A 27,292-nucleotide genomic window follows, 5' to 3' on the forward strand; every position below is an offset into this window, starting at 1 on the left:
CAGTCAGAAGAGACTTTGCATGTAAAGATGGACAGGCACAGGAAGATTTCTGGAGTTCAGCAAGAAGTGAGCAGAGGTCAGGGGAAAAGAGATTTTAAGTGAGAACCCTGAAACCTTGCAGCAGCATCCCAGGGCTGTTTAATTACGCCTCACAGGCCCCGAGGCTGACTACTGCTTTAACTGCCGTCTCGGCCACACATTTTCTTTATTGTCCACTGGAGGCTTTCCCCCTTGGGTTCACATTTCCAATTTTCCAGATGAGTCCATTGAAGAAAAAAAGAAGATTTATTGTTTGGAAATTTATTTTACTATAAGCTTTGCCACAGATATGTCATCAGTGAGGGAGAGTGGTGCCTCAAGGTCCATTAGTTAACTAGTAGACTGTAAATGTCAAATGTAAGTGACTATTATTATGCAGTCTGTATATGGTGACATGTTTGATTTGTTTTGTAAAGATGAGATAAAGGGGGGAAAGCTTTAATGTAGAGACAAGAGGTTATAAACGAGAATGGGCTGTAGAAACAGAGGACCCAAGTTCCAGTCCTCTAGCTGCTCCTCCACAGCTGTGCTGTGACCTTGGGTGAGGCCCTTGTCCTCACTGAACCTGAATAATAATTCCACCCCATGAGGTTTTGCAGGAATTAGAATATATGTGCAACTTCCATCACAGTGCCTGGGACACAGGACACACCCAATAAATGGTAACTAACATTTTATGGTTTTACCAAAAGGGGTAAACTTAGGAACTACGTGGTTAGAATTTGCAGTTGATTTTAAAGCATCATTCATCCGTTCCCTGAGTGGAATTCTTATTACCATATTCATTTCTCAGCCCCCTCCCCAATTCATTGTAGACTACTTGCATGTCACTTTTTTCTTTCTCATTATGTGTTTTCATAGTCTGTGATTGTGAAAAGTGTTGAGCGAAATGCGTTAAATATGTATGAAGCAAGGAAATGTCTCCTCGGACTTGAAAGCAGTGGGGTTACCATAGCAACCAGTCCATCCCCAGCATCATGCCCTGCCGGCCTGGCATGTCCCAGCCTGGATATCTTAGCTTCCGCAGGCCTCGGACTCACTGGACTAGGTATAAAATTTATTATTATAGCCCTTCTCAGCCACTGGGGGATTGCTTATCCAGTTTCCTTTCTTTCTACTGTTTGGGGCTACATTTTAAAGGCTGTTTTTTTCCTCTTCAGGCCCTATGATCAGGTGAAAAGCAACAAAACTCGAATCAATCCATTTTGATTTTTTTGTTAGACTCTATGGATTTCTGTTTCCCAGATTCTTTTGATTTTGGCATAAATAATCAAGGTCTGGCTGTTGTATTTTCAGTGGCTGTGTTTGTTCTTCTAAATTAAGAATGCCATTGAGAGTGAAGTGAGCTGGCTGACTATAATTTATGTGTTTGTTCTCTCTTGCATTTGCAATATTACCATTAGTCCCTAGAGATGAAGATTATCCAGTTTGCTTTTCAAAAAGTAATTGCAGACCTGCATGAGGGGTGGGGAGGGGGGAGGAGAAAGGAAGCAGAACCCTCAGTCCTAGTGGTTAGGCCTGCCTTGCCCAAACACAAAGGAGATCTAGCCTGCGGCCACCATGGGAAGCAAACCAACCTGCATTTATATCTAAGGTGAAGAAGAGAAAGATGAAAGAACAACATCATCTTGGTGCTTTAGTTCTTTAAGAAAGCAGGGTGAGCCACTTAATAGGCATGGTGTGATATGTATTGCCTCATTTACAGATTCCCATCTTGTAGGATGAAGTTCATTGCTATATTACAGTTATTCTAGGTTCACTACTTTTTTGCACATTTTTCAGTAGCCATTATATAAAAAGTTAATGCAATAACCCTCGCAGATCATTCTACCACGTTCAGTGGTGAGACAGAAAAAAATACTCTCAGCAGTCTTTAAAATTTTTAATAGCTATTCTTGCTTTTTAAAAATGTAATATGGTTATAATATGATTAAGATTCCAAGTATCCCTGCCCAGACACCATTACAAGTAAAGACAGATTTTCCCCCTTGGCCCCTAATCTCCCAAAGTTGTCCTTTCCACTGGAGATTCTGAACAGAGTTGTAATAACACAGCAATGCATGTGAGTCAGGAAACGCCAATCAGGCAACTTAGCAGGAACTGAGTTCTTCCTGCACTAGAGAGAAAAAAAGTGAGCAAAGATCGGAGTGATTTAATTTTAAGATGTTTTCATGGCTATCTCTAGCCTCTAATACTTAATGCTTTAAGTATTCCTGGGAACTTATTTATACAAACTCACATTTCACTTTAGAACATATTTGAAATGCCCGAAGGGAAATTTCATTACTAAATCAAACATTAAATCCTTAAAACAAGCAAAAAGCGGAAAAACAATTCTTTTTTCTGAGAAAAGTCTTCATACGCATTGAGGTGGACCCAAAGACGTCATGTATGGACAGTCATACACGGTATGAAAACTGTTCCAGGTGGGCCAGCCTCTGCAAATGGACCGAAGGGAGATATTCTGTTGCAGGAAAACGTCCCCCTAGTCACTGCTAATTGCAAGTGGTTTAAAAAGAGTTTGTTTGGAAGCAGATGACAAGTGAATTATGCAGAGAAATACAAAATGGGTCTCCACGTGAGCACAGTTTTGTTCATCCTGGCTAGTTGAAGTGATTATGAAGCAACTGACTGGTGCTCCAGGCCCCTGACTACTGTCCTGGTCTGGGCATATCTGTCTTCCATTTCTGTTTGTGGGCAAGTGGGGTCCTGTGTTGGAGTTGTATCATGCAATATTTCACGTGAATATTTGAAAGAAGGTAATCTGTCACTCATATCTTATATTTGGAAAATATTAGATTATATGAATGTGCATTCCAAATGGCAGTATTGATGCCATCTGTATTTTTAAATCTTGAGCTTATGTGTATTGACTTTACATTCATTCATTACAGGTCTTTTGGGACCCACTGCCTTATCTCTCAATACTTCGACAACCCCGAACTCACTTTTGAATGCTCTTAATAGCTCAGTCAGTCCTTTGCAAAGTCCGAGTTCTGGTACCCCTAGCCCCACATTGTGGGCACCTCCACTTGCTAGTACTTCAAGTGCCACAGGTCAGTATTATTTAAGTACAATCAAGGGTGTGTATTCTTAGGTATTAATCAGTTTTTCAGTAAAATTTACTAGTGGTTCCGTTTCCGTAGGGAAGAACTATGGTTCAAAGAATACTGCAGCCAAACAAATTCTCCAAAGTGTAAATCAACTAAAATGAAGCATAATAAAGCAGTGAGATTTTCATAAAAGTAATATGTAATCTTCAAACGTGACAAGCAGATCAGGAAAAAGAGCATGATGTGCAGGGAGCAGTGACAAAAGCACACGAGGGTCACTGACCTGGTAATTAGGAAATGCACGTTCTAGTTTGACAAGTTTGCTTGGTAGTCATATGCACATGCTAAATCTAGCTAGTTTCCTCATTTGTACAGTGAAGAGCTTGGACTAAATACTCTCTAAAATGTTGTTCCACTTTAATACTTCTTCTATGTTTTTATAGTAATGTGTTAAACCTGTTAACAGAGAGGTATCAAAATTGAATTCTCAGTTTGCAGCAACAAAAATGACTTTTTTTGTTGTTACTGAAAATAATAAAATAATGCTTCTTGATTCTGAGTTTATTCCTGTCTAATGTCTGTCTTCATGAAATGCTGTTGTAGGTTTTTCTGCTATACCACACCTTATGATTCCATCTACTGCCCAAGCCACATTAACCAATATTTTGTTGTCTGGAGTGCCCACCTACGGGCACACAGCTCCATCTCCCCCTCCTGGCTTGACTCCTGTTGATGTCCATATCAACAGTATGCAGACAGAAAGCAAAAAAATCTCTGCTTCATTAAATGGACACACACAGGTAATGCCCTTCAGCAAGAATCATGTGATCTATGCTGTTTGTAAGAGATAAGCCACTGGTAACGCGTTTAAACTTTCACCTGAGATGAATTTTAGAATTGTGACCATATCTTTGTGTTGTTTTCTATTATTATTTCAGTCTCCGAATATAAAATATGGTGCAATATCCACTTCATCACTTGGAGAAAAAGTGCTGAGTGCAAATCATGGTGATCCATCCAGACAAACAACTGCATCTGAGCAGGCATCTCCCAAATCAAACCCTGCAGAAGGTATCTTTCCTTCTGAACTTCAGCCTGCTCTGTTGATTGGATAAAGGGGATTGTAGAAAGTCTGTGCAGTGATTTGGAGTGGGTTTTTCTAGCTAGTCATGATTCACCCTGCCTCAAGACTGCAGAGAGACAGTATCTTGAATGAAATTCCAAAGAACATGGTGAAAGAGCACTTTGCCATAGAAAGAACCAGTTTCCCATTACATTGGACCTTCCTAGATTAAAGTGAATGTAATTGTGCAGCAGGAAAGCATTAACTTACGAAGTGTGTGTGTGTGTGTGTGTGTGTGTGTGTGTGTGTGTAATTTTTTCCCAAGTAGAGTATTTCTTTTAATAACACCTTCATCCTTAACAATCTTTAAAGAAACAGGAGGGTCTTCAAATTTCATCAAGAGTTTTTGAGGTAGCCTGAATTTAAGGCATCTTCTCTGTAGCTGAAGGCTGTTATGCTTTTGTCTCCATAGAATTGGATTCTGATTTGTTTCCATTGTAGGTGATTGTTGATAGTAAGGTGATGTCTGGATTTTTGCTTTTTTCTCTCCTCTTCTGCAGGTTGTAATGATGCTTTTGTTGAAGTAGGCATGCCCCGAAGTCCTTCCCATTCTGGAAATGCTGGTGACTTGAAACAGATGATGGGTCCCTCCAAAGTTTCCTGTGCCAAGAGGCAGACAGTAGAACTATTGCAAGGCACAAAAAACTCACACTTACAGTATGTATTTTAATTTTAAAACCCCTTGATCCTTTGAAAGAAAGTGTATAACAGGCTGGATTTGTGTTAAACTCAATAGTTAGTGCTCTTTGGTTCAAGTGCATTTGACATTATCCATGGGTTTTTTCATGTCTCTTTATGATTACCTTCTCTTTTTACTTTTAAAAATTTTATTAGGAATAGTATCTGATAACTTTCACCCTTGTTACAAAACAAAATTCAACTGAGTAAATGTAAAGATCAAATTGACTTTATTCAACAATTCATGAATTGGCAGCATCCCATTTAGCAAATAGAAAGGAGCTCCAAAGAACTGCAGAAAGAAGAGGTTTTTAAAGGCAGAAAGGGTGTGGGACAAGGAAGTCATAAAGAAAGGATTATTTCAGGCAAGGTCACCTTCCTTTGGGAGAAGGCAGGGATCTATCAGGTGGCTTACCTCACTAGTGTTCGCTAGGAAATTCCAGACAGGACTGGTTAAGATTACATTCCTAGGAGAGGCTGAAACTGCAGTTAGGTTAGGTATCAGGTCTTGGTTTGCGGATATGGGGCTTAGTACAAGTGACTCCATTTTGGGCCTGTTGTCCCTTTTTTCACAATTCTCTCCTTTTGATCAGACTTTCAGCCCAAGTGAGAGATGTGATCAAAATTTAAGGCATTAGCACCACTCTCAGCTACCTCTCTATAGTTTAGTTCTTATAGCTTTTACTGATCCTCTGTGTGGTGTTCACAGGTCATGATTCTTTTTTTTGCTATTGAATCTCTGTGGTATTCACAGGTCATGACTTCAGGCTCACAATTGTTTTAGTCAGTCATTTTCTTCCTTTCTTTCCTGGCATTCCAGTTTTAGGGAGGTCATTTGCTCAGTGGTTAGTGGCTGCAAACATACATTTAAAGCTTTTGAGAGAATACAATGCACCAGGGAGACTACTATGAGTGTTATAAGTAGAATAATTTCCAATGTTTGGAGGGCAGTTTGGAGCCATAGTCCCCCAGACTCAAACCAATCAAAATCAAATAAGTCAAAGAAAGACCCTACTGAAGGAGTCATTTTTTTAAGCCAGGTGGCTTGCTCAGTGATCTTGGTTAACTGAGTTTCCACTTGCCCAGAATGTTAATCCAGGTTCAGCATGTAGTGTTGGCCACAGCACAGACACTCCCTTGTTCAGCTAAAAGATAATCAAAGGCTATTCTACTATCAAGAACAACTTTGGGGGCTTCCCTGGTGGCGCAGTGGTTGAGGGTCCGCCTGCTGATGCAGGGGACACGGGTTCGTGCCCCGATCTGGGAAGATCCCACATGCCACGGAGCGGCTGGGCCCGTGAGCCATGGCCGCTGAGCCTGCACATCCGGAGCCTGTGCTCCACAATGGGAGAGGCCACAACAGTGAGAGGCCCGCGTACTGCAAAAAAAAAAAAAAAAAAAAAAAAAAAAGAACAACTTTGGCCAGAGAATCTAAGGAATTTTGTTGGGCAGCTACTGTCTTTGTCGATTTTGCAGTATTTTCAAAAGTTAAGGAGAGATTCCTGGTTATAGTTTCATTTACATTTACTCTTAACCCTGGGAGTAGGGCCCTGCTATGGAATGTGAATCGTGAACCAAGAAAGCCTCCTGGACTTTTCTAACTCTGCAATATAAATTCAGGGGAGTTGTCCAATGAAGTGTCCCAGTTTGTTTGTAAATAGTTAGGGGCACAGTTAGATAACTCAAGAGGCATTGCCCTGTTATGCGCCAGCCATCTAGGCTTCCATACGCCCGAGGAGAATGATAACCACCACAGACAAAGATAAATACTGTTGGGGCACAAACCACTTCCACTAAAGTGGTGCTGTTCATAGATTCATTTGCAGGGATTGTTGCATTTGCCCATTCAAACCATGAGTCATTTAAGTTTTCAGTGCATTTGGGAAGTAAATATCCTAACCTGAAATAAAAAGTTCTTAATTACAGAGGTTACCTCCCTTAGCAATGGCCTGAGAGATTCAGATGACTGTATTGTCTTTCTGGATCAATGCCAGACAGAGTAAAGGAAACAAAAAGAGAAGAAAAAGGTTTCATATTTAATTGAAGTCTTGATCTGGGGTCTCAGGAGGAAGCAGTCTACCTCAGTGTCAGCTACTTCTCCAACTAGTCAGTTTGATTTTGAGGTCTCCAGCTGGTGTACAGGACCACATGTCAGGTGGAGACTTCTTCAGCTGTGAGATGTGTACCTAAGTCTCTGAAGTTTGGCTGCCATCTAAGTAGTGAAGAGGATCTGATATCGTCCCTTCCAAGGAGACTCAAGGACCGTCTTTGTTCTTAGTGATTCCAAATCAGAAGGGTGGGAGAAAATTGGAAACATAAGTTTGGAGAACTGTGGCTAGTTATTTGAAGGGAACTAGAAGAATTCAGGATCCAGTCCAGTTTACAGGAATATAACAAAACCTCAAAGGAAAATAATAGCACTAGAATCTAATATCTACAAAAGTACAAACATTTTTCTCTCTACAGTTACTTCCATTTTTTTAAAGCAAAAGATAATTGCAGTTAAACTAATTTGTTTGCTTTAAAATTGACCTGATTATTTACATAAGTGCAGCAAGAATAGTGATTGTATTGTATGAGTACTTTTTAAAACTGCTTTGCAGGAACTTTCCATAAGGAATCTCAGATTGAACTCTTAAAAGCCTCTGAGGCCAGAAAGCCAAGCCAAGGACGCGCCATCAGATTTTACCTACAATACCTATAGTTTGGGTGAATTCCTCTCTTCATAAGGTCCCAAAAATAACCTGAGGTTCCTGGGCCTGCCCGGAAATGACCTTCCTTACTCACTGGGTAAGGCTGCCAGGAACCCTGTAAGCAGAGTACCAGGCCAATTTTTTTAAGGGGCTTTATTGGCTTTATTAAGTTAACCTTAGTTCCTTAAAGCTGTCAGACCATATCTGAGTCTGTGTACATCTCTCTCAAATATGACATTTCAGTCAAAGCTTTGGTAATATAGCCAATGTTTCCAATGTGTTCTGTTACAAGAAGAACAGATTCTTATTGACCTTTGCAAATAACTAACTGTATTGCTGTGCAAAGAATACAGAAGAGTTTCCAGAGAGTTTCTGGAGGGATCAGGTAGGGAGAAAAGTAAATGTTTTGTCTTTGTTTACAAAGGTATACTTTACCAAACTGCTGTATGTCATCGATAACTTAGGAAAAAAGGTTTCCTTAAATCTGGAAAAAACAAAACATTAAGGAACTGGCAATTTTTCAAACAAAAAAAATCATTAAAAAATTATAATCATTCTCCTCCTCAGTTCATTTAGTCCCATGTACAATAATTGATATTTGTTCTGCTTGAATCCAGTTCAGTTTTATGACCTTTATGTTATCAGAAACATGCACTTGTTAAAATCCTTTCCATGAATCTCCTTGAAGATGAAGCACTTTTGTAAGAACACTTTTGCAGAAGCATCTAAGACAGTAAGTCTCTGTAAATGACACTTAAAAATGCCCGTTCAAGATCTGATGAGATTTCATTTGATAAAGAAATGTAGTTATTTCTGTGATATACACCAGTTTACGTTAATATTAATTATGACTGATAACATTATACCTGGACATATCACGTCTCTAGGAATTTCACACAGCTCTGGAACATGTATATACCTATACAAATACAAAATAGAGAGGGCTTAGTATTACTTTTATTTGACAATACTTCCCATGTAATTTAACACATCAAAGAAGCCTAATTAGTTTAAGATCTCTCCTTTTATAAGAAGAGGGAACAAATCTTTTGAGATGTGTCCCAGGAGCCCTCTGGAAAATCTCAAAATTAGTTTGAGGTCAGAAAGATTTCATTTGGGATTTGATTTGGGGGAAGTTTGTCAAAAATATCAAAAGGTTTAAAAACACTTGGTCAAATAGGATCATAGGTCACTGTGAAACAACATTTAGTTACCCATTTAACCAAAGTGACAGTTGAAGACTACACAGGCAAATACAGAAAGTTAAATAGTTGTTACAGGAAATTATTTTGGTAAAGCACAAAATACTTCCTTTCTAGGCAGATTACTTAAAGGTAAATAACAACCTTTTACAATCTCTTACTAAGAGCAGACCAGTAATTCAAAATCACTTGTTCTTTTAACAGAGAGAAAATCAATTCTGATTTTGCACTGATGTACTTTTGATATTAAAACTCATTTTTTTCCCACTTAAATAAATTCATTCTAATTTTAGCCTGCTTGACCACACATAAAATTCCTTTCCCAAGCTTCCTTTCCCACAAACCTTCTACAGTTTGGTCTTATGTTTTCTTCTTTCCCATTCTGAAGTAACCAGTCTCACTTCAGGACAAAATTAGTTTCATTTTCATCAACAAAAATTCCTCTCCATTCCTCATACCTTCTTTTACTGAAAACACACATCCTACTTTCCTTGCATATGGAAATGTTTCCTTATTATTTCTAGTAACTTTAATTTTATATATATATATATACACATATATATATTATAAACATATTTATATAATATATATTTAATTTTTAACCCTAAACAACCTTTTTAGTGAAAAAAAGTAAACAATTGTTTGGCTTTACAAATTACTATTTTTTACAATGTCTAGAAACATACGCTTTTCCATAGTAAATGTCTCAGTGTGGCACAAAACACGTATATTAATGTATCCAAATATCTTTAGTTTCTCTGTAAAAAAATTAAAAGGCCAAAAGTGGTAAACCTGTGTTCAGTAATTAATGTTTTAGTATTTTATCTTATTTGGAAATGATCTGGATATTCAATGACTATCCATCATTTACTTTAATTTAGCAAAACTTTAAGGTTTTAGGTTACCAAAAAGATTTTAGAGAAACTATTTTAAAAGTTTACTGAAAGGGCTTCCCTGGTGGCGCAGTGGTTGAGCGTCTGCCTGACGATGCAGGGGATGCGGGTTTGTGCCCCAGTCTGGGAAGATCCCATGTGCCGCGGAGCAGCTGGGCTCGTGAGCCATGGCCGCTGAGCCTGCGCGTCCAGAGCCTTGCTCTGCAACGGGAGAGGCCACAACGGTGAGAGGCCTGCGTACCGCAAAAAAAAAAAAAAAAAATGTTTACTGAAAAATTTTTATCCCATTTACATCTGTAGTAATCCCCTTTTTTTCTGTTGGGGATGTGTTCCAAGACTCTCAGTGGATGCCTGAAACCATGGATAGTCCTGAATTCCTATGTATACTATGGTTTTTCTTATACATATATACCTATGATAAAATTTAATTAGAGGTTAACAACAATAACTAATGAACAATTATAACAATATATTATAATAAAAGTTATGTGAATGTGGTATCTCTCGCTCACTTTCTCTCTCTCTCTAAATGTCTTATTGTACTGTACTCACCCTTCCTCTTCTTGTGATGATGTGAGATGATTAAAATGCCTATGTGATGAACTGAAGTGAGGTGAGTGATGTAGGCCTTGTGATGTAGTGGTAGGCTGCTATTGACCTTCTGATGATATATCAGATGGAGGATCTGATCCTGGATCGTTGAGCTATGATGATGTTGATGGTTGGGGAATTCCATGATGGGGTGGAGTGGGTGGCAAGAAATTTCATCACACTACTCAGAATAGCAAACAATTTAAAATGTATGACTTATTTATTTCTGGCATTTTTCATTTAATATTTTCAGACTGAGGTTGACTGTGGGTAACTGAAACCATGGAAAGTGAATCCACAGACAAAGGGGGACTACTGGATTCAATTTACTTAATTTATATAAGCACTTAATCTTTTAAAACCACTTACATAGAGCTCTTTTACAAATTAATTTTGGCAATACCATCCGGAAGTGGAAAATTCAATACATCTGCAACACATACATAGACACACATAAACGGACAGTCATAAACAGAGACCTTTTGGGTTCCATTTTTAAATTACTGCTGTGAATCAGGTACAGTAATAAAAAAAATTTCACTAGTTATAAAGAAAAAAGTTGGATTTAAGTTGTTTTCTGGTAGATGGAATAAGTTAAGTTTACCTGCTCAGATGGCTGAAGCTTTTTACTGTATTTGTGGGGAAGACACTTAAAAATTTTTTTGTCCACCTAAGTTTCAAATGACCTTTTCCCTTTTGTTCATCTTCTGATAAGAATTACCTCCCTTAGAAAAGAAAAAGAATTACCTCCCTAAAGTTTGTAGAACATTTACATCGCAAAGGTACAGGGAAAGAATGCAAGTTCCTCCAAGGACTTTGGTTTCTTCCTATAAGGCCAGAATTTCTACAATACTTACTGGCCTTCTGAATAGGGGAGGTTTTAGGATTGGTAAAAGGAATAGGTGGACTTTGAACTGCCTCTACAGCTAGTTTCTAGTTTTGCAAAGATTTCTAAGATAAGGACAGTTGCTCTCAATTCCTCAAAGAATTGGGTTGCAGCCTAAATGACATTATAGTTTGAGCCACCCATCCAACTACATTATCCTTAATTTGCTTTTTTTTTTTTTAAATATCAGGGAGAAGATTTCTTTTTCTTTTTTTTGTCATCTTTTTTTTTTTTTGCTTTATAACAAATTTAATCAGTTATACATATACATATGTTCCCATATCCCCTCCCTTTTGCGTCTCCCTCCCACCCTCCCTATCCCACCCCTCCAGGCGGTCACAAAGCACCGAGCTGATCTCCCTGTGCTATGCGGCTGCTTCCCACTAGCTATCTACCTTACGTTTGGTAGTGTATATATGTCCATGCCGCTCTTTCACTTTGTCACAGCTTACCCTTCCCCCTCCCCATATCCTCAAGTCCATTCTCTAGTAGGTCTGTGTCTTTATTCCTGTCTTACCCCTATGTTCTTCATGACATTTTTTTTCTTAAATTCCATATATATGTGTCAGCATACAGTATTTGTCTTTCTCTTTCTGACTTAATTCACTCTGTATGACAGGCTCTAGGTCCATCCACCTCATTACAAATAGCTCAATTTCGTTTCTTTTTATGGCTGAGTAATATTCCACTGTTTATATGTGCCACATCTTCTTTACCCATTCATCCGATGATGGACACTTAGGTTGTTTCCATCTCCAGGCTATTGTAAATAGGGCTGCTATGAACATTTTGGTACATGTCTCTTTTCGAATTATGGTTTTCTCAGGGTATATGCCCAGTAGTGGGATTGCTGGGTCATATGGTAGTTCTATTATTAGTTTTTTAAGGAACCTCCATACCGTTCTCCATAGTGGCTGTACCAATTCACATTCCCACCAGCAGTGCAAGAGTGTTCCCTTTTTTCCACACCCTCTCCAGCATTTATTGTTTCTAGATTTTTTGATGATGGCCATTCTGACTGGTGTGAGATGATATCTCATTGTAGTTTTGATTTGCATTTCTCTAATGAGTAAAGATGTTGAGCATCCTTTCATGTGTTTGTTGGCAGTCTGTATATCTTCCGTGGAGAAATGTCTGTTTAGGTCTTCTGCCCATTTTTGGATTGGGTTGTTTGTTTTTCTGTTATTGAGCTGCATGAGCTGCTTATAAATTTTGGAGATTAATCCTTTGTCAGTTGCTTCATTTGCAAATATTTTCTCCCATTCTGAGGGTTGTCTTTTGGTCTTGTTTATGGTTTCCTTTGCTGTGCAAAAGCTTTGAAGTTTCATTCGGTCCCATGTGTTTATTTTTGTGTTTATTTCCATTTCTCTAGGAGGTGGGTCAAAAAGGATCTTGCTGTGATTTATGTCATGGAGTGTTCTGCCTATGTTTTCCTCTAAGAGTTTGATAGTGTCTGGCCTTACATTTAGGTCTTTAATCCATTTTGAGCTTATTTTTGTGTATGGTGTTAGGGAATGATCTAATCTCATACTTTTACATGTCCCTATCCAGTTTTCCCAGCACCACTTATTGAAGAGACTGTCCTTTCTCCACTGTACATTCCTGCCTCCTTTATCAAAGATAAGGTGACCATATGTCCGTGGGTTTATCTCTGGGCTTTCTATCCTGTTCCATTGATCTATCTTTCTGTTTTTGTGCCAGTACCATACTGTCTTGATTACTGTAGCTTTGTAGTATAGTCTGAAGTCAGGGAGCCTGATTCCTCCAGCTCCATTTTTCGTTCTCAAGATTGCTTTGGCTATTCGGGGTCTTCTGTGTTTCCATACAAATTGTGAAATTTTTTGTTCTAGTTCTGTGAAAAATGCCAGTGGTAGTTTGATAGGGATTGCATTGAATCTGTAGATTGCTTTGGGTAGTAGAGTCATTTTCACAATGTTGATTCTTCCAATCCAAGAACATGGTACATCTCTCCATCTATTTGTATCATCTTTAATTTCTTTCATCAGTGTCTTATAATTTTCTGCATACAGGTCTTTTGTCTCCTTAGGTAGGTTTATTCCTAGATATTTTATTCTTTTTGTTGCAATGGTAAATGGGAGTGTTTCCTTGATTTCACTTTCAGATTTTTCATCATTAGTATATAGGAATGCCAGAGATTTCTGTGCATTAATTTTATATCCTGCAACTTTACCAAATTCATTGATTAGCTCTAGTAGTTTTCTGGTAGCATCTTTAGGATTCTCTATGTAGAGTATCATGTCATCTGCAAACAGTGACAGCTTTACTTCTTCTTTTCCAATTTGGATTCCTTTTATTTCCTTTTCTTCTCTGATTGCTGTGGCTAAAACTTCCAAAACTATGTTGAATAAGAGTGGTGAGAGTGGGCAACCTTGTCTTGTTCCTGATCTTAGTGGAAATGGTTTCAGTTTTTCACCATTGAGGATCATGCTGGCTGTGGGTTTGTCATATATGGCCTTTATTATGTTGAGGAAAGTTCCCTCTATGCCTACTTTCTGCAGGGTTTTTATCATAAATGGGTGTTGAATTTTGTCGAAAGCTTTCTCTGCATCTATTGAGATGATCATATGGTTTTTCTCCTTCAATTTGTTAATATGGTGTATCACGTTGATTGATTTGCGTATATTGAAGAATCCTTGCATTCCTGGAATAAACCCCACTTGATCATGGTGTATGATCCTTTTAATGTGCTGTTGGATTCTGTTTGCTAGTATTTTGTTGAGGATTTTTGCATCTATGTTCATCAGTGATATTGGCCTGTAGTTTTCTTTCTTTGTGACATCCTTGTCTGGTTTTGGTATCAAGGTGATGGTGGCCTCGTAGAATGAGTTTGGGAGTGTTCCTCCCTCTGCTATATTTTGGAAGAGTTTGAGAAGGACAGGTGTTAGCTCTTCTCTAAATGCTTGATAGAATTCGCCTGTGAAGCCATCTGGTCCTGGGCTTTTGTTTGTTGGAAGATGTTTTATCACAGTTTCAATTTCAGTGCTTGTGATTGGTCTGTTCATATTTTCTATTTCTTCCTGATTCAGTCTTGGCAGGTTGTGCATTTCTAAGAATTTGTCCATTTCTTCCAGGTTGTCCATTTTATTGGCATAGAGTTGCTTGTAGTAATCTCTCATGATCTTTTGTATTTCTGCAGTGTCAGTTGTTACTTCTCCTTTTTCATTTCTAATTCTATTGATTTGAGTCTTCTCCCTTTTTTTCTTGATGAGTCTGGCTAATGGTTTATCAATTTTGTTTATCTTCTCAAAGAACCAGCTTTTAGTTTTATTGATCTTTGCTATCGTTTCCTTCATTTCTTTTTCATTTATTTCTGATCTGATTTTTATGATTTCTTTCCTTCTGCTAACTTTGGGGGTTTTTTTGTTCTTCTTTCTCTAATTGCTTTAGGTGCAAGGTTAGGTTGTTTATTCAAGATGTTTCCTGTTTCTTAAGGTGGGATTGTATTGCTATAAACTTCCCTCTTAGAACTGCTTTTGCTGCATCCCATAGGTTTTAGGGAGAAGATTTCTAACTAAGGTGGGAACCACAAGATTTCTGTGTTCTGGATTTAGAGCTGTTTGCCTTTGGAATGTTTTAGTAAATCCTTTCACAGAGGCTTTAGAGGGTTTTTCTTCCCCTCTGAGTGCATAGTTTAATTTTAGTTTAAGGGAGGAGTCGTAAAAAAACTTCCCATCAGCCTCTGAATATCAGCTTCCAATTTTTGACCAACTGTTGACTGCAGAGCTACTTAAAAAAAAAATCTTTTAACTATCTTGTCAGTTTTCATTGTGGACAAGCAGTAAATATTTCTGGCAGTATTGAACAAACCCCTTAGACTTAAGAGGTATTGCAGAAGAGGGTGCAAAAAATATTTTATTTTCCTCTCTTTATTGGGTACTACAGACAGAGACCCAGGAGAGCTGACTCTGGTAAGAATTTTCTCCCTTTGTGGGCTTCTGCCAGTTTTCCCAGGATCCCACCTACAGGCTCCAAGTGAGGTTTAAAATAGAGGGTGTGGCTCTAGTATCTACCAGAATTTGGCAAGGGTTTTCATGAATTTTAATTTAGTTTTCCTTAGCTATTTAAGGGAATAATGTAGCAGTTTATAAGAAAATCCCTCAGAATCTCATCAATTCTGGGAGGGGCTCATTCAGGGGCCCTCCTTTGAGGGTAGATATGAGGGTGTCTATTGATGCTGAAAACTCAGCCTCTGTGCACTAGTGCTGAAGCGAATCTTGGAGACAAGAGTGTGGGGTGAAGTAGAAGAGAACAGCTTTATTGCTTTGCCAGGCAAAGGGGGCCACAGCAGGCTTGTGCCCTGAAAAACTGTGTGTCCTAACCTGGGAGGATTTGGTGAGGACTTTTATAGCAGTGGTTCAAGGGCAGAGTTGCTGATAGGAGCAGGGTGTGTGTGGGGCCTGCACTCCTTTAATCTGGCCTCAGGTGGTCTCCTGATGAGCTTCTCTGGTTCTCAAGGCTGTCAAACCGTGAGCTTCTCTATGGAATGAGGATTGCTTCATCTGGCAGTTCATCTTCCAGTTGTTGGAGTCTTTAGTTCCGTAGAAGAGCTCAAAGATGTTGTATGTGTATCCCTTGACGCAGAATCAGCACTCTGTCCCAAGGCTGCACTATTGTTTCTTGACTGCTCCTCCCTTGTCTCTGTAGCCCTCCCTTCCCTACTTAGCAACTGTTCAAATCTGCCCTTTGGAACCCAGGGAAGGTCATAGAGGCTGGAGTCTATTCCCTACAAACAAGAAACAGGGGACACAGAAAGGCTTCCATGCCCAGGAGTCCCACAGGGTCCTGATGGTTTCACTGCATGACCACTAACATGTCAGACATTTGTTTGTGATCTTCTAGTCTCTTCAGAGTGGAAAGGCAATTTAGACAGGATTACTGGAGTGAGTACTCATATAAAAGAGGATTGGGAGTTCCCTGGTGGTTAGGACTCTGTGCTCTCACTGCTGAGGGCCTGGGGTTTGATCCCTCATTGGGGAACTAAAATCCCACATGTGCAGCATGGCCAAAAAAAAAAAAAAAAAAGAGGATAGAGGGGAGCAGTAGTAGTTATGTCAGTCTTATTGTCTCTTGTTTTAGGTACCTCTTGTGTCTTTAATTTTTCATTAGCCTTTTTGCAATGAATCTTTCATTGAAGCTATTTTGGAATTTTGAAGCCTTTTGGAGTCTTCTGCATGCCAATTAAAATAGGTTCCCATTTTTTTTTGGAGGTGGGGAGTGGGGACCCCTTGCTTTTAAGTGCACTTCTTTTTTTGGCTGTGTTGGGTCTTCGTTTCTGTGCGTGGGCTTTCTCTAGTTGCAGCGAGCGGGGGCCACTCTTCATCGCGGTGCGCGGGCCTCTCACTGTCGTGGCCTCTCTTGTTGCGGAGCACAAGCTCCAGATGCGCAGGCTCAATAGTTGTGGCTCATGGGCCCAGTTGCTCCGTGGCATGTGGGATCTTCCCAGACCAGGGCTCGAACCTGTGTCCCCCGCATTGGCAGGCAGATTCTCAACCACTGCACCACCAGGGAAGCCCTAAGTGCACTTCTTAAATGATCTTATATAATTGGAACATTCCTCATAATGGCCATTCTAATTGTAGGTCATCTTTAATAACACTTTGCCATTTTTATAGATATTAATAGCTTCCAGGACCATAGTTCTTAGATGTAAAATAAGCAAGTATACCAGAAGGTGGAGTGCTTAACTCTTTCAATTTTAAGGATCCCATTTCTTTCAGCTAAGCCGTTTTGGGTTTTGGGGAGCCAGATCAATATCTAAGAAGGATGTGCTGTGGGCTTGGGGATTGTGTGGTGTTTTACAGTGAACCTTGTTGCACAGAAATCTTCTTGAGGTCGGTGGATGACCTAGTGTCAAGCTAACCTGTTCCATGACCAGCTTATTTGAACATGGGAGTCCTTGAGTTAGGTGGAGAGTACTTTATCAGCTTTTAAGTGCTTCACCCATGCCCACGAATTTTTGTGGCTTTTTGGTTTCTGAGATTCCTATTAGTGGTAGCTTTTATCTACAGAAAACAAGATAAACACACACATGCACCTTAACAAATTGGCAGTAACCAAAGGATTTTGCTGTGTCCCAGCCAGGTAAAGGTCTCGTGTATACCACCAACAATTCCTGCCACGGGACCTTGGCCTGGGGAAAGAATTGAACCAGCAGACCTCAACAAATGGAGACTGAGGACTAGGGGCTCCACATACATGGAGAACTAATAGTTCCCACATGGATCTTGGGACAGAATCAAGGCCTGGGGGCTTCCACCAATTAATTGACTATTGTGGTCTGAAATAAAGGCTAGGGGCTTGAGCTCCAGGCAGAATCATCTGCCGGATCCAGCTAACCTGCCCTGTATTGGAAAGCCAATTAGATTGGGAGCTCAGTGTAAAGAGAGCAGAGCTCAGGACTGAGAGGAAGTTACCTGCAGGCCTCAGAAGCAGTGAGAGAGAGAACTCAAAAGGGTTTACAGGTGCCACACCTGTGTTTCTCATTCCCAAAGTTATTGGAAGTTTCCTTCAGTCCTATTACTGCTATCAAATCTGTTAAAAAATTCAACTGAGTAAGTTTAAAGATCAAATTTACTTTATTCAACAATTCATGAATCGGCAGAATCCCATCTAGCAAATAGAAAGGAGCTACAAAATGCTGCAGGAAAGAAAACATTTTAAAAGGAGAAAAAAGGAGGGACAAGGAAGTCATAAAGAAAAGAAAGGATTATCTCAGGCACGGTTACCTTCCCTTGGGAGAAGGCAGCGGTCTCTCTGGTGGGTTACCTCACTAGTGTTGGCCAGGAAATTCCAGACAGGACTGGTTAAGATTACATTCCTAGGAGAGGCTGAAACTGCAGTTAGGTTAGGTATCAAGTCTTGGTTTGTTGATGTGGGGGTTAGCACAAGTGACTCCATTTTGGGCCTGTTGTCTCCTTTTTAGTACCCTAAAATCTTCTCTGTCATCTCTCCCCTTCCTTTAGCTGGTTGGGTCTATTTTTGGATTCTCTAAACCATCTCTTTTGCTCTGAAACTTTAGCATTCTCTCTGCTCTTCCGTAATCAGCAGGGCAATTTTAACTCTCCAATTTTTGCTGTAAGACATTTTCTTGGTGTGAATTCTCCTTCATTTGACTTTGAATTTCCAACTTAAACTATGGCTCCCTTGTTCCAAGGTAGTGAATTGTTCACTTTGGTAATAAATACTTGGCAGTATCATGATTTTACTTATTACAAATCACAGTGAGTATAAATGCATATGTTATATTAAATATAATTCTCCCTTACCATAGCACCATTAGGGATAACAAATGTGTTATCCTTACTTCTTCCATTTATTTTATTTTTTTCAAATAGGCAGTCTATTCACATTTTAAAAACGCAAAACAGTGGAATGCTTCTACATCGAAAGGTTTTGTTCCCATCCACTTCATCCACCCAATTTCCTCTACTGTCTTTTATATCTTTACAGAATAGAGTGTGTTTAGGCAAATATAACATATATGTATATTTTTTTAACTAAAAAATTGTTTTTATTGAAGTATAGTTGATTTCCAGTGTTGTGTTAATATATATTCTTATTTCCTCTTTTTCTCAGCAAAATCTGTTTTGCTTTTATAAAAAGCAAAATGTTTTACTTTTATAAACTCTTTGATTAACTACCATTGTTCCTATTTTGTCCAAATCTTCTTTACTTGTGTTTTTCTTAACATGATACTAATATGCCAAATTAACATTATTTATTATAGGTTAGAGAAATGATGTTGTTTTCCTTCTCTGTTGATGCATTTGAAGTATATACCTGTTCCTTTCATCATTGAACGTGTTCATTGAGTGTATAAGTGTGAACTGATTATCTCTCATCTGAATTAAGCTGCAACCTCCAGAATGGTCTCCCTGCCTCCAATCTCTTATCAGCTCTATCAATCCTTTATTTTGTTCCAGTAATTTTTGTCACACTCTGGCTTTAAAACCACCAGTGACTGCACACTTCCTTTCCTTTGCTTATGCTGTTCCCTCTGAGTTGCTGTTACACAATGGCAAACCTGCAGCTGCCCTTTAAATTCCAGGTCACACGCCTGTGTGAAGCCTTTCTGAACTTTTGTCAAACAAAGTTCTTTGCTCCTCCTTTTGTATTCTAATAGTCCTTTCTAAATTCCTCTGAATTCCCCTGGTACAACTGAAGAGTGAATGATAAAAAGAAGAACGTGTGAGCAAATCAGCTCTTTGACTAATACTGTTTGTTATTTCTGTTTTACTTGAGCCTAACATGCAGTTGGATGTGAACTTGAGGTGCATGTATAGGGCATTACAAATTCTTATAATTCAGATAATTGCCCACCATTTTAAGAAGCACTTTCATGTTCTTTCCCTGCACCCTGAACAGATGTTAAAGAATATTTACCTGCTGCCTTTATCATAGCAGATTTGTTAGCAATATCATATATATTGCACACAAATGAATTGGATCATCTCCATGCCTTCAGACTGACTCAGTTTGTTTAGACTGCGTAAACATGGGTCAGGGATATCTCCTTGATGTATGTAAATTAGATATCTTGTCTGTATGTCTATTTCATATGTACTACATACAGTGTATCATACATGCTATATTTAATGTGTGTGAATATAGATCATGAAATAGTTTCGGCACCATCTCGAGAGTCAGAAAGTCTGGGTTCAAATCCCAGCTCTACCATTTACCAGAGGTATGACCTTGGACAAGGTACTCCCCTCATCTGAAAAATAGGGATAATAAGACTGCCTTCCTCATAGCAGTACCATGATGATTAAATAAAATAATACATGTAAATGGTTGACAGTGGTAAAGCTACATAGTCAATGTGGCACCTAGGAAATGTGTGCTACATTTGTATGTAATGGTGGAGTGTTCAATCCCAAACTCTCTTTCACAGCAGCACTGACAGGTTGCTCTCAGATCCTGAGCTGAGTACTGCAGAAAGCCCTTTGGCTGACAAGAAGGCTCCAGGGAGTGAGCGTGCTGCAGAGAGGGCTGCCGCTGCCCAGCAGAACAATGAAAGGGCCCGCCTTGCCCCACGGCCATCATATGTCAACATGCAGGTAATGATTTAAAAAAAAAAAGGACAAGTCATCCAAATGTAGGCTGCCTAGGTTGGGGAATGGGGAATTCAGTGAGCTTTTAGCAGTAGAGCAGAAATTAAATTTAAATATATATGCAGTAGTTAGGAATTGGTTTTGTTATAAACATTAAAAATGAAATGCAGGGCTTCCCTGGTGGCGCAGTGGTTGAGAGTCCGCCTGCTGATGCAGCGGACACAGGTTCGTGCCCCGGTCCGGGAAGATCCCACATGCCACAGAGCGGCTGGGCCTGTGAGCCATGGCCGCTGAGCCTGCGCGTCCGGAGCCTGTGCTCCACAACGGGAGAGGCCACAACAATGAGAGGCCCGTGTACTGCCAAAAAAAAAAAAAAAAAAAAATGAAATGCAGGATTTAGTTTGAGAAGAATTCTTTAAAATATAATATTAAAAATGACATAGTATGGTCTATGTCACTGTGTATTATGCAAATGACATTTTTCATCTGTTTAAAAAAATGTAGATAAATATGAGAGCTGTTATTTCTAAACATTTACTATCTCATGACATAGTCTTGGATAAATAGATATAATATTCTTCTATCTGTGAAATGGAGAAGATAAATTTGGTGTTCCTTAGACAGTTATAAAAATAACTAATGTGAAGCTTTAGTGTTTTGAAAGGAGATGCTAAATATTATTGATGGTTATGTTGGTTCACAGATTTTTATGATTATTTTGAACAATTTCCTCAGCAGGGATTTTCTCTGTATCCATTTTCAAAGTATTAGGCTAATTACTCAAAATAGACTATTGACCATGAAAGTCAGAAATCTGATTTTCATATAGATCACAATATGAAAGATAAGGATTTTGTGCTTTTAGAGATGCCTCTAAACATTTGATTTCAGTATCTGAATTACTGGGTAGACTTACCTACTTTGTAGTAAGAGATTTATCATCCCCCATCCCCCCACTTCCAAAAAAGGGAATAACTTCACAAAATCCTAGAAATAAAGTTGTCACAGATATGTCAAACAAATTAATTTATGGGACTAAATTATACTTCTGTAATTCCAATGAAAACTACAGTACAATCCTGCTTGTCTGTTTTTCTAATCCTTTGCATTTGAACATTTTCAAGAGTTTTTAGATGAATGTTTTTTTACAAAAGCCATAGCCTTTATAAAGTGCAAAGTTAAAAAAAAAGACATTTATTACATTTTCTCTGGTGGATTTATTTTCAGTTATTATAAATTAAAGTTCTCTCATCTAAGAAGTATCAAATTCCTTTATGATCCCTTTATGGTTTTCATCCATCTTGTGATTCTCACCTTTTCCATCAGGTATATACCTATAGTGAACCACTTTCATGTTCCTTTCTTTTAGGATGGATGTAAATGTTCTTGGTGATAGAGTTTCAATTTAAATAGATGTATTTATGCCATTAGTGAAGAAGTGACTCTTAAAATCACCAAGAAATCAATGATAATCGTTTGAAGACTTCCCTGATTGCTTTAGCTGAAGATGATCTCTGTGTCTCCTGATCATTCTTGGACTTCTATATCTCCAGCTTTCTCTTCACACTTATCTCACTTTCTAATTTATTTTGTGGTTATTTTTCTTACTCACCCCTGCTAAGCCTCTGTATGATTTGAGGCTATAGATTATTTTTGATTCATTGTAATATTCTTACACAAAGTGCAGCACAGTCCCTTTAGCCAGAAGGCACTCAATAAATATTTACTGAACAAGTAACTTTAGCATCTCCCCGCATCTTGCCCTTAGACATTAGTCATTACAAGTTGATTTTTAACTCCCAGAATCATTTTAGACCTAGGATTTCAAAAACATTATCAAACTGTGTTATCTAAAAATCTGACTCTCCCAATTTACTGCCATGTTCCTTCTGGTTGGTCTAGGTCAGCCTGTTTACTTTTATTATTTTGGCCCAATCATTTGTAGTACATTTCACTTTCAGAAGTATCCTGTTTCAGACCACAAATTATATGGACACCCTACATATGATGGTATAGTCCTCCTGGGAGGAAGGTCCAAAGAGCTCTTGCCAGTGGGTTCTTGACCCATCTGATAGGCCTTTCAGACATTCTTGTTTTTTTTTTTTTAACTTACTGAAGTATAGTTGATTTACAATATTGTATTAGTTTCAGTTGTACAGCAAAGTGATTTTGGTTATACATATATGTATATATCTATATACTTTTTAAAAAATTCTTTTCCGTTATAGTTTATTACAAGAGACATTCTTAAATCAAGTCTAAGCTAGTTCCTGAATTGGTGAGTTGAGAATCCTGGGTTAGCACTTGAGATGTAGCTATATCTGGACTTTTCTTAAAAATGACCTACCTTGGTCCCTATGTAGACCTGACTGTGTCATAGTCACTTATTCAATGTGAATGGGAAGAATAAATGGTGCCATCCTAGTCCTGTGCAATAAAAGATAACTAAGTTTTATTTTTTTAATTTAGGTTTATATTTTTATTTAGGTTTAATTTTAATGTACTGCTTAAGCATTCTGATAATGCATTATTTTGAAACTTAGCATAACTGTTATTAGGTTATTCACTATACGTTAGCATATATTGGTCCTGGTGTGTTAAGTATTTCATAGTAAATAGGAAATTTTTTCTTTTTGAAGGAAAATTTCTAACTTGTCACTGTCACGAATTAAAATTGGAAGTCGTACTTTATTATTATAATGCATCAGTTTTGAAAACATGTTTAAGTTTGTCAGACTTGCATGGATTACTGTCACATTATGGTGCAGAGCTTAGCGTTTGTCTCAGGCAGATTCCTGGGCTGTAGTCAAAATCTTTTCATGATGTATTGGCATAACATTTGGATAGACTGACAATAAAGATATTTTCTCTGTTTTTTTTTTTAGGCATTTGACTATGAACAAAAAAAGCTATTAGCAACCAAAGGTATGTGACACATTAATAATCTATACTTTGATTTTTTTTTCAGTAAACACATAAAAGGTTTTTCAGTGTTGATGTTGAACTGAGAAATTGGACCTTCATAAAAGGAATCCCAGAATGTTTAGGTTCAAGTTGCACAAACTTTGTTGAGGTTGAGTAGATTAGCATTAGATCAATTAAGAAATAATGTATCATTTTAAAGTTTACCATTACTTTGTATAAAATGTTTTATGAGGATATTTTAAGGCATTTTGTGTTAAGAAATAATATTCAGTGATAATTTCTTTACATATATCAAAGAAACAATACTCATCAATGTCTTATTTAAGAAATTCATTAAAAATACCAAGCATTTGTTTTATGTTCTGTTTTCCAAAGCTATGTTAAAGAAACCAGTGGTGACGGAGGTCAGAACACCCACAAATACCTGGAGTGGCCTTGGGTTTTCTAAATCCATGCCCGCTGAAACTATCAAGGAGCTGAGAAGGGCCAACCATGTGTCCTATAAGCCCACAATGACAACCACTTTTGAGGTTTGTAGAGTCATGCCCTACCTATTCTTCCTGTCTGTTCTCTCAGCAGAAGAGAACAATCTTCTCTCCTCGCCCATTCTCTATTTATATAAGGACAGTCTATTAATGGTGATGTTTTAATTTCTATTCCTGTAAACATATTGCTATGAAATTGATACAGTCCAATATATTATGATCTTTTATGCGTCTTCTCTCACAGTTGTTGATCAGCTGTGAAGGAGGTGTAAATTTGGATAAACTTGTTTTTGTTAGGGGGAGAGTGTCATAAGTGATAGAGCAGGGCTGAGATTAAGCAAAGGACAGATGTAACATTCCATAAAAAATGTATAAAGAATGCCTTTATCCAAGGGTATCACTCGCAAGCCCAGCATAGGAGGAAAAGGCAAGTATCCAACAAAAACAAGTTCTCAGATATGAGTTAAAAATTCAGTGTGTTCAGATGTGCCAGGAACACAGCAGGAAGTATCACAAACGAGAGCTCCAAAATGTTATGCTTCCTAGATGTTGGCTGTAGTGCTCAGGGTGTGACTGGGAAGCTGGTATCCTCACCACATGGAGAAGAGATCCAGGGTTCCTTGCTTCTCAGCTAGGCTGTACGACTCACTCGGCAAGGCCTTTTCAGTTGGAGAGTGTCAGATTTTGGCTGTAAGCCTTTTGCAAGTGGGGTGGACTTAGAGCATATGCACACACACTACTGGTGAGGCTGTGCAAACCCAAACGTGGATGAAAATGATTAATCCAAGAATCACAGTGTTCAACCAGAACACTGTAGGCTGAAAAACAAATAGTGGTTAAGGGTTTCATAATTGTTAGTCTAATAACTAGCATTTGTAGATTGACCTTTTCTCCACCCATTTTCTTTGTAATAAATTAGAACGTTGATGAAAGGCAGAAGCAAACATGACATTTTTTCCTTTGCCTCTCTGAGTAAGTGAAAAAGAAAATACTATTGAAATACTACAAAGAACAGTCTCCTGTGAATTTCATTGTCAGACTTAAAGTAGCAACCTAGCTGACTGTATTTAAAGATTGAAGTTACTGTCAGCAGCTAGAATGTAGGAACCATTGTGAAAAATTTGAGGCTCTAGGAGGTACACCCCTCTTTCTGCCATTGTAGCTTTGAGAGAAAATAAATATCTCCTTTCACTGGCAGAGACCTTAAAACTGCTGTGCTAATTCTTAGGCTTCCAACTGATATATTGAATACCTGCAGTCTTCCATTCTGCTCACCCTCACCTTTGGCGGAGTGGAGTGTTAGGTGGTTGATTGTGCTTCTGTAGTTTCAGAGATGAAATATTTCACTTTAGAAATGCTAATTCACTTCTCTTCTCAAAGACCAACAGTGTGACAGGTTGAAATGATGATCATTCTAATAACGTAGTTGTCAAGTGCAGGGGCTATGGGGCCTGATGGCTACCACCGACACATGTACAGCTTTGATGAGTGACTTCACACCTCTGAGCCCATTTTCTCATTGCAGTTGTTTCAGGATGATGTAGGAGAGGGCATCCAGTGCTCAGCATGGTGTGCAGGAAGTTCTCAGCAATATTTAGCAGCTACTGTTATTTCCACTGAAGAACTTTACCCTGAAGAAAACCAAGAGCCTGATGAAAGATGTGATTCATATACATATATGAATGCTTATTGCTGGAAGTATTTCTGCACATTCAAACTAGATATGCATTTTATATCCAAAGGAATACCTTAGAGTGTTATGTGAACACATAATGTGCTAGTAATAATGATCAGATCACACTCATTTATTTTTTTATGGGTTTATATGCTACATTTTCATCCACAAGCTTATTTGATACCTATAAACTCCCAGTGAGGGAAAGGGGCCCAGATTAGTTAAGTGTTTTACTTGAGGTCATGGTAGTAGTTGTCAGAGAGAGGACTTGAATTCATTTTACAAAATTTCTTTATACTCCTCTTCCTAATGGTTTAACTCAAGAGGGTACATAGCAAGGCGATATATAAATGCTCTAGAGCCATGTTACTGTACCTTAAAAGACAAAAGAATCATTTGGAGCACTTAAAAATGCAAATTCTTCCCCCAGGATCTCAACTCCTCAGGGAGGGAGCCAGCAGGAACCAGTAATCCACATTTTCCGCAGAAGTGTAGTCTGTTTCTGATGCAGCCTCCCTTCTGGAAACATTGCTCTACAGGGACGTAACATAAGGGGGATGGCACAGAAATCATGTCAGAAGCTGAAAGACTCTTCTGCTCTGGCACTTGTCCAAGGACAGGTAGACCACTTTCCGTGGGCAGGAACGTGCAGGGTCCTGACTCAGTGGCCGAATCCCCTCCTGTGGCTTTTCTTGCTTTGGCTTTCTTGGGCTAGCCTGTTCTACCTTCCTGGCTAATGGCTAACAGCTCATTCACATTGAAAGGTAGGGGAGAGGATGTAACCAGCGAGATCAGTGCAAGGGCATTCACCATGTAATCTGCTTTTATTCACGGCCCCTTTAAACACTGCTGATGAAGAAATATAACCAAGCTTTCTTAGGGAATGGTTCTAGATTGTCCCAGGTGTGTAGGACTTGAACTTTTCTTCATGCATCTGAAAGCCATTGAAAGGAGGTGAAAGGGCCCTTACATAGCATGATCTGATATTCTGAAGCAGCTGCTATCTGCAGGTACCTTCCCTTCTCTTTATTCTGTTATAGCTCAGAGGGATTAAAAACTGGGCAATTAGTGAAGATTGTTTCTTTGGGTTAGAACACAGGGACAGGGTTGGGTTGAGAAGGACCTGGGGAAAAATGAAGAGAGCTTAAGCTAAACAATTTTTATTAAAAGATTGACCACATCTCTGCTTGTAGCACTATTTTTAAATTGGAGGGTAGCTAGAAAAACTCTTTTTCCTTCATCTTTTCCAAAGAAAAACAAAACCAAATAGACAAGTAGAATGCTGCTCTAGAGAAGCACACTTAGCCAGTAGGTCCTGATGGGTGAGGGCTGTTCGTTGTGTCAGGGATCAAGGCACATGAGTTTCCTGCTATGGGAAGCTTGCTTAAGGCAAGAAACCAAGGCTTTGAACATCTTGTTCAGATTTCTGAGAAACCAGATTTGAGCAGTTGTTTCCAGTTTTAAGGCATTTTTGAGAAATTAGCCTTTTCCAAAGAGCTCCTTTAGAGAAGAAGTTAGGTAGCTTGAGGCTTATTTTTGTTTTCTTCAAGACTCAAAAGTATGACCCTATCCACTTGATGATATACTGGGACAGCAAAGGTCAAACAAAAGGCCACATAACCTGCAATATTTTTGTCACATCAACAGAACTACAAAAGGTTTGGGATTTTCCTTTTCTTTTTGCTAGTCATCTCTTAAAGGCATTAGGAATGGTTACATATTCTCTGGAGCAAATAAAACCTGCATTGGGAATCAAAAAATGGTTTTTAATTTCCCCAGCACTGAGAGTAATGAGGTTGTCTGGTTATTTTAAGTCTTACAGATCTAAGAGTGGAGGTGAGCTGCTCTTTGTGATACTGTAGTTAGTAGATAACAAAGTAGTAAATATCAAAAATTATGTTTTACTTAATGTTTTTAGAAAACATCGTTTAGCCACGTCTGATATAGCTGTGTGAATTAAATCAGCTTAGATCTC

The 27,292-nt window shown here is 38.6% G+C and overlaps 1 protein-coding gene across 4 annotated transcripts in view; it reads left to right on the forward strand.

The window, feature by feature from the left end:
- The window catches only part of BICC1 (BicC family RNA binding protein 1), a 304,425-nt gene that overhangs the window by 259,136 nt on the left and 17,997 nt on the right, over nucleotides 1–27,292 (forward strand). For 3 of the 4 annotated variants that reach the window (XM_060108618.1, XM_060108598.1, XM_060108626.1), the window contains 8 exons: nucleotides 901–1,087; nucleotides 2,934–3,095; nucleotides 3,696–3,892; nucleotides 4,031–4,163; nucleotides 4,716–4,872; nucleotides 20,073–20,238; nucleotides 23,118–23,157; nucleotides 23,533–23,687. In XM_060108618.1, the coding sequence (XP_059964601.1) occupies nucleotides 901–1,087; nucleotides 2,934–3,095; nucleotides 3,696–3,892; nucleotides 4,031–4,163; nucleotides 4,716–4,872; nucleotides 20,073–20,238; nucleotides 23,118–23,157; nucleotides 23,533–23,687 (1,197 nt within the window). The remainder of the gene's footprint in view (nucleotides 1–900; nucleotides 1,088–2,933; nucleotides 3,096–3,695; nucleotides 3,893–4,030; nucleotides 4,164–4,715; nucleotides 4,873–20,072; nucleotides 20,239–23,117; nucleotides 23,158–23,532; nucleotides 23,688–27,292) is intronic. The other variant, XM_060108607.1, reaches the window with a different exon arrangement.

Source organism: Mesoplodon densirostris, chromosome 1 (assembly GCF_025265405.1).
Source record: "Mesoplodon densirostris isolate mMesDen1 chromosome 1, mMesDen1 primary haplotype, whole genome shotgun sequence".
In the NCBI taxonomy this organism is placed as follows: domain Eukaryota; kingdom Metazoa; phylum Chordata; class Mammalia; order Artiodactyla; family Ziphiidae; genus Mesoplodon; species Mesoplodon densirostris.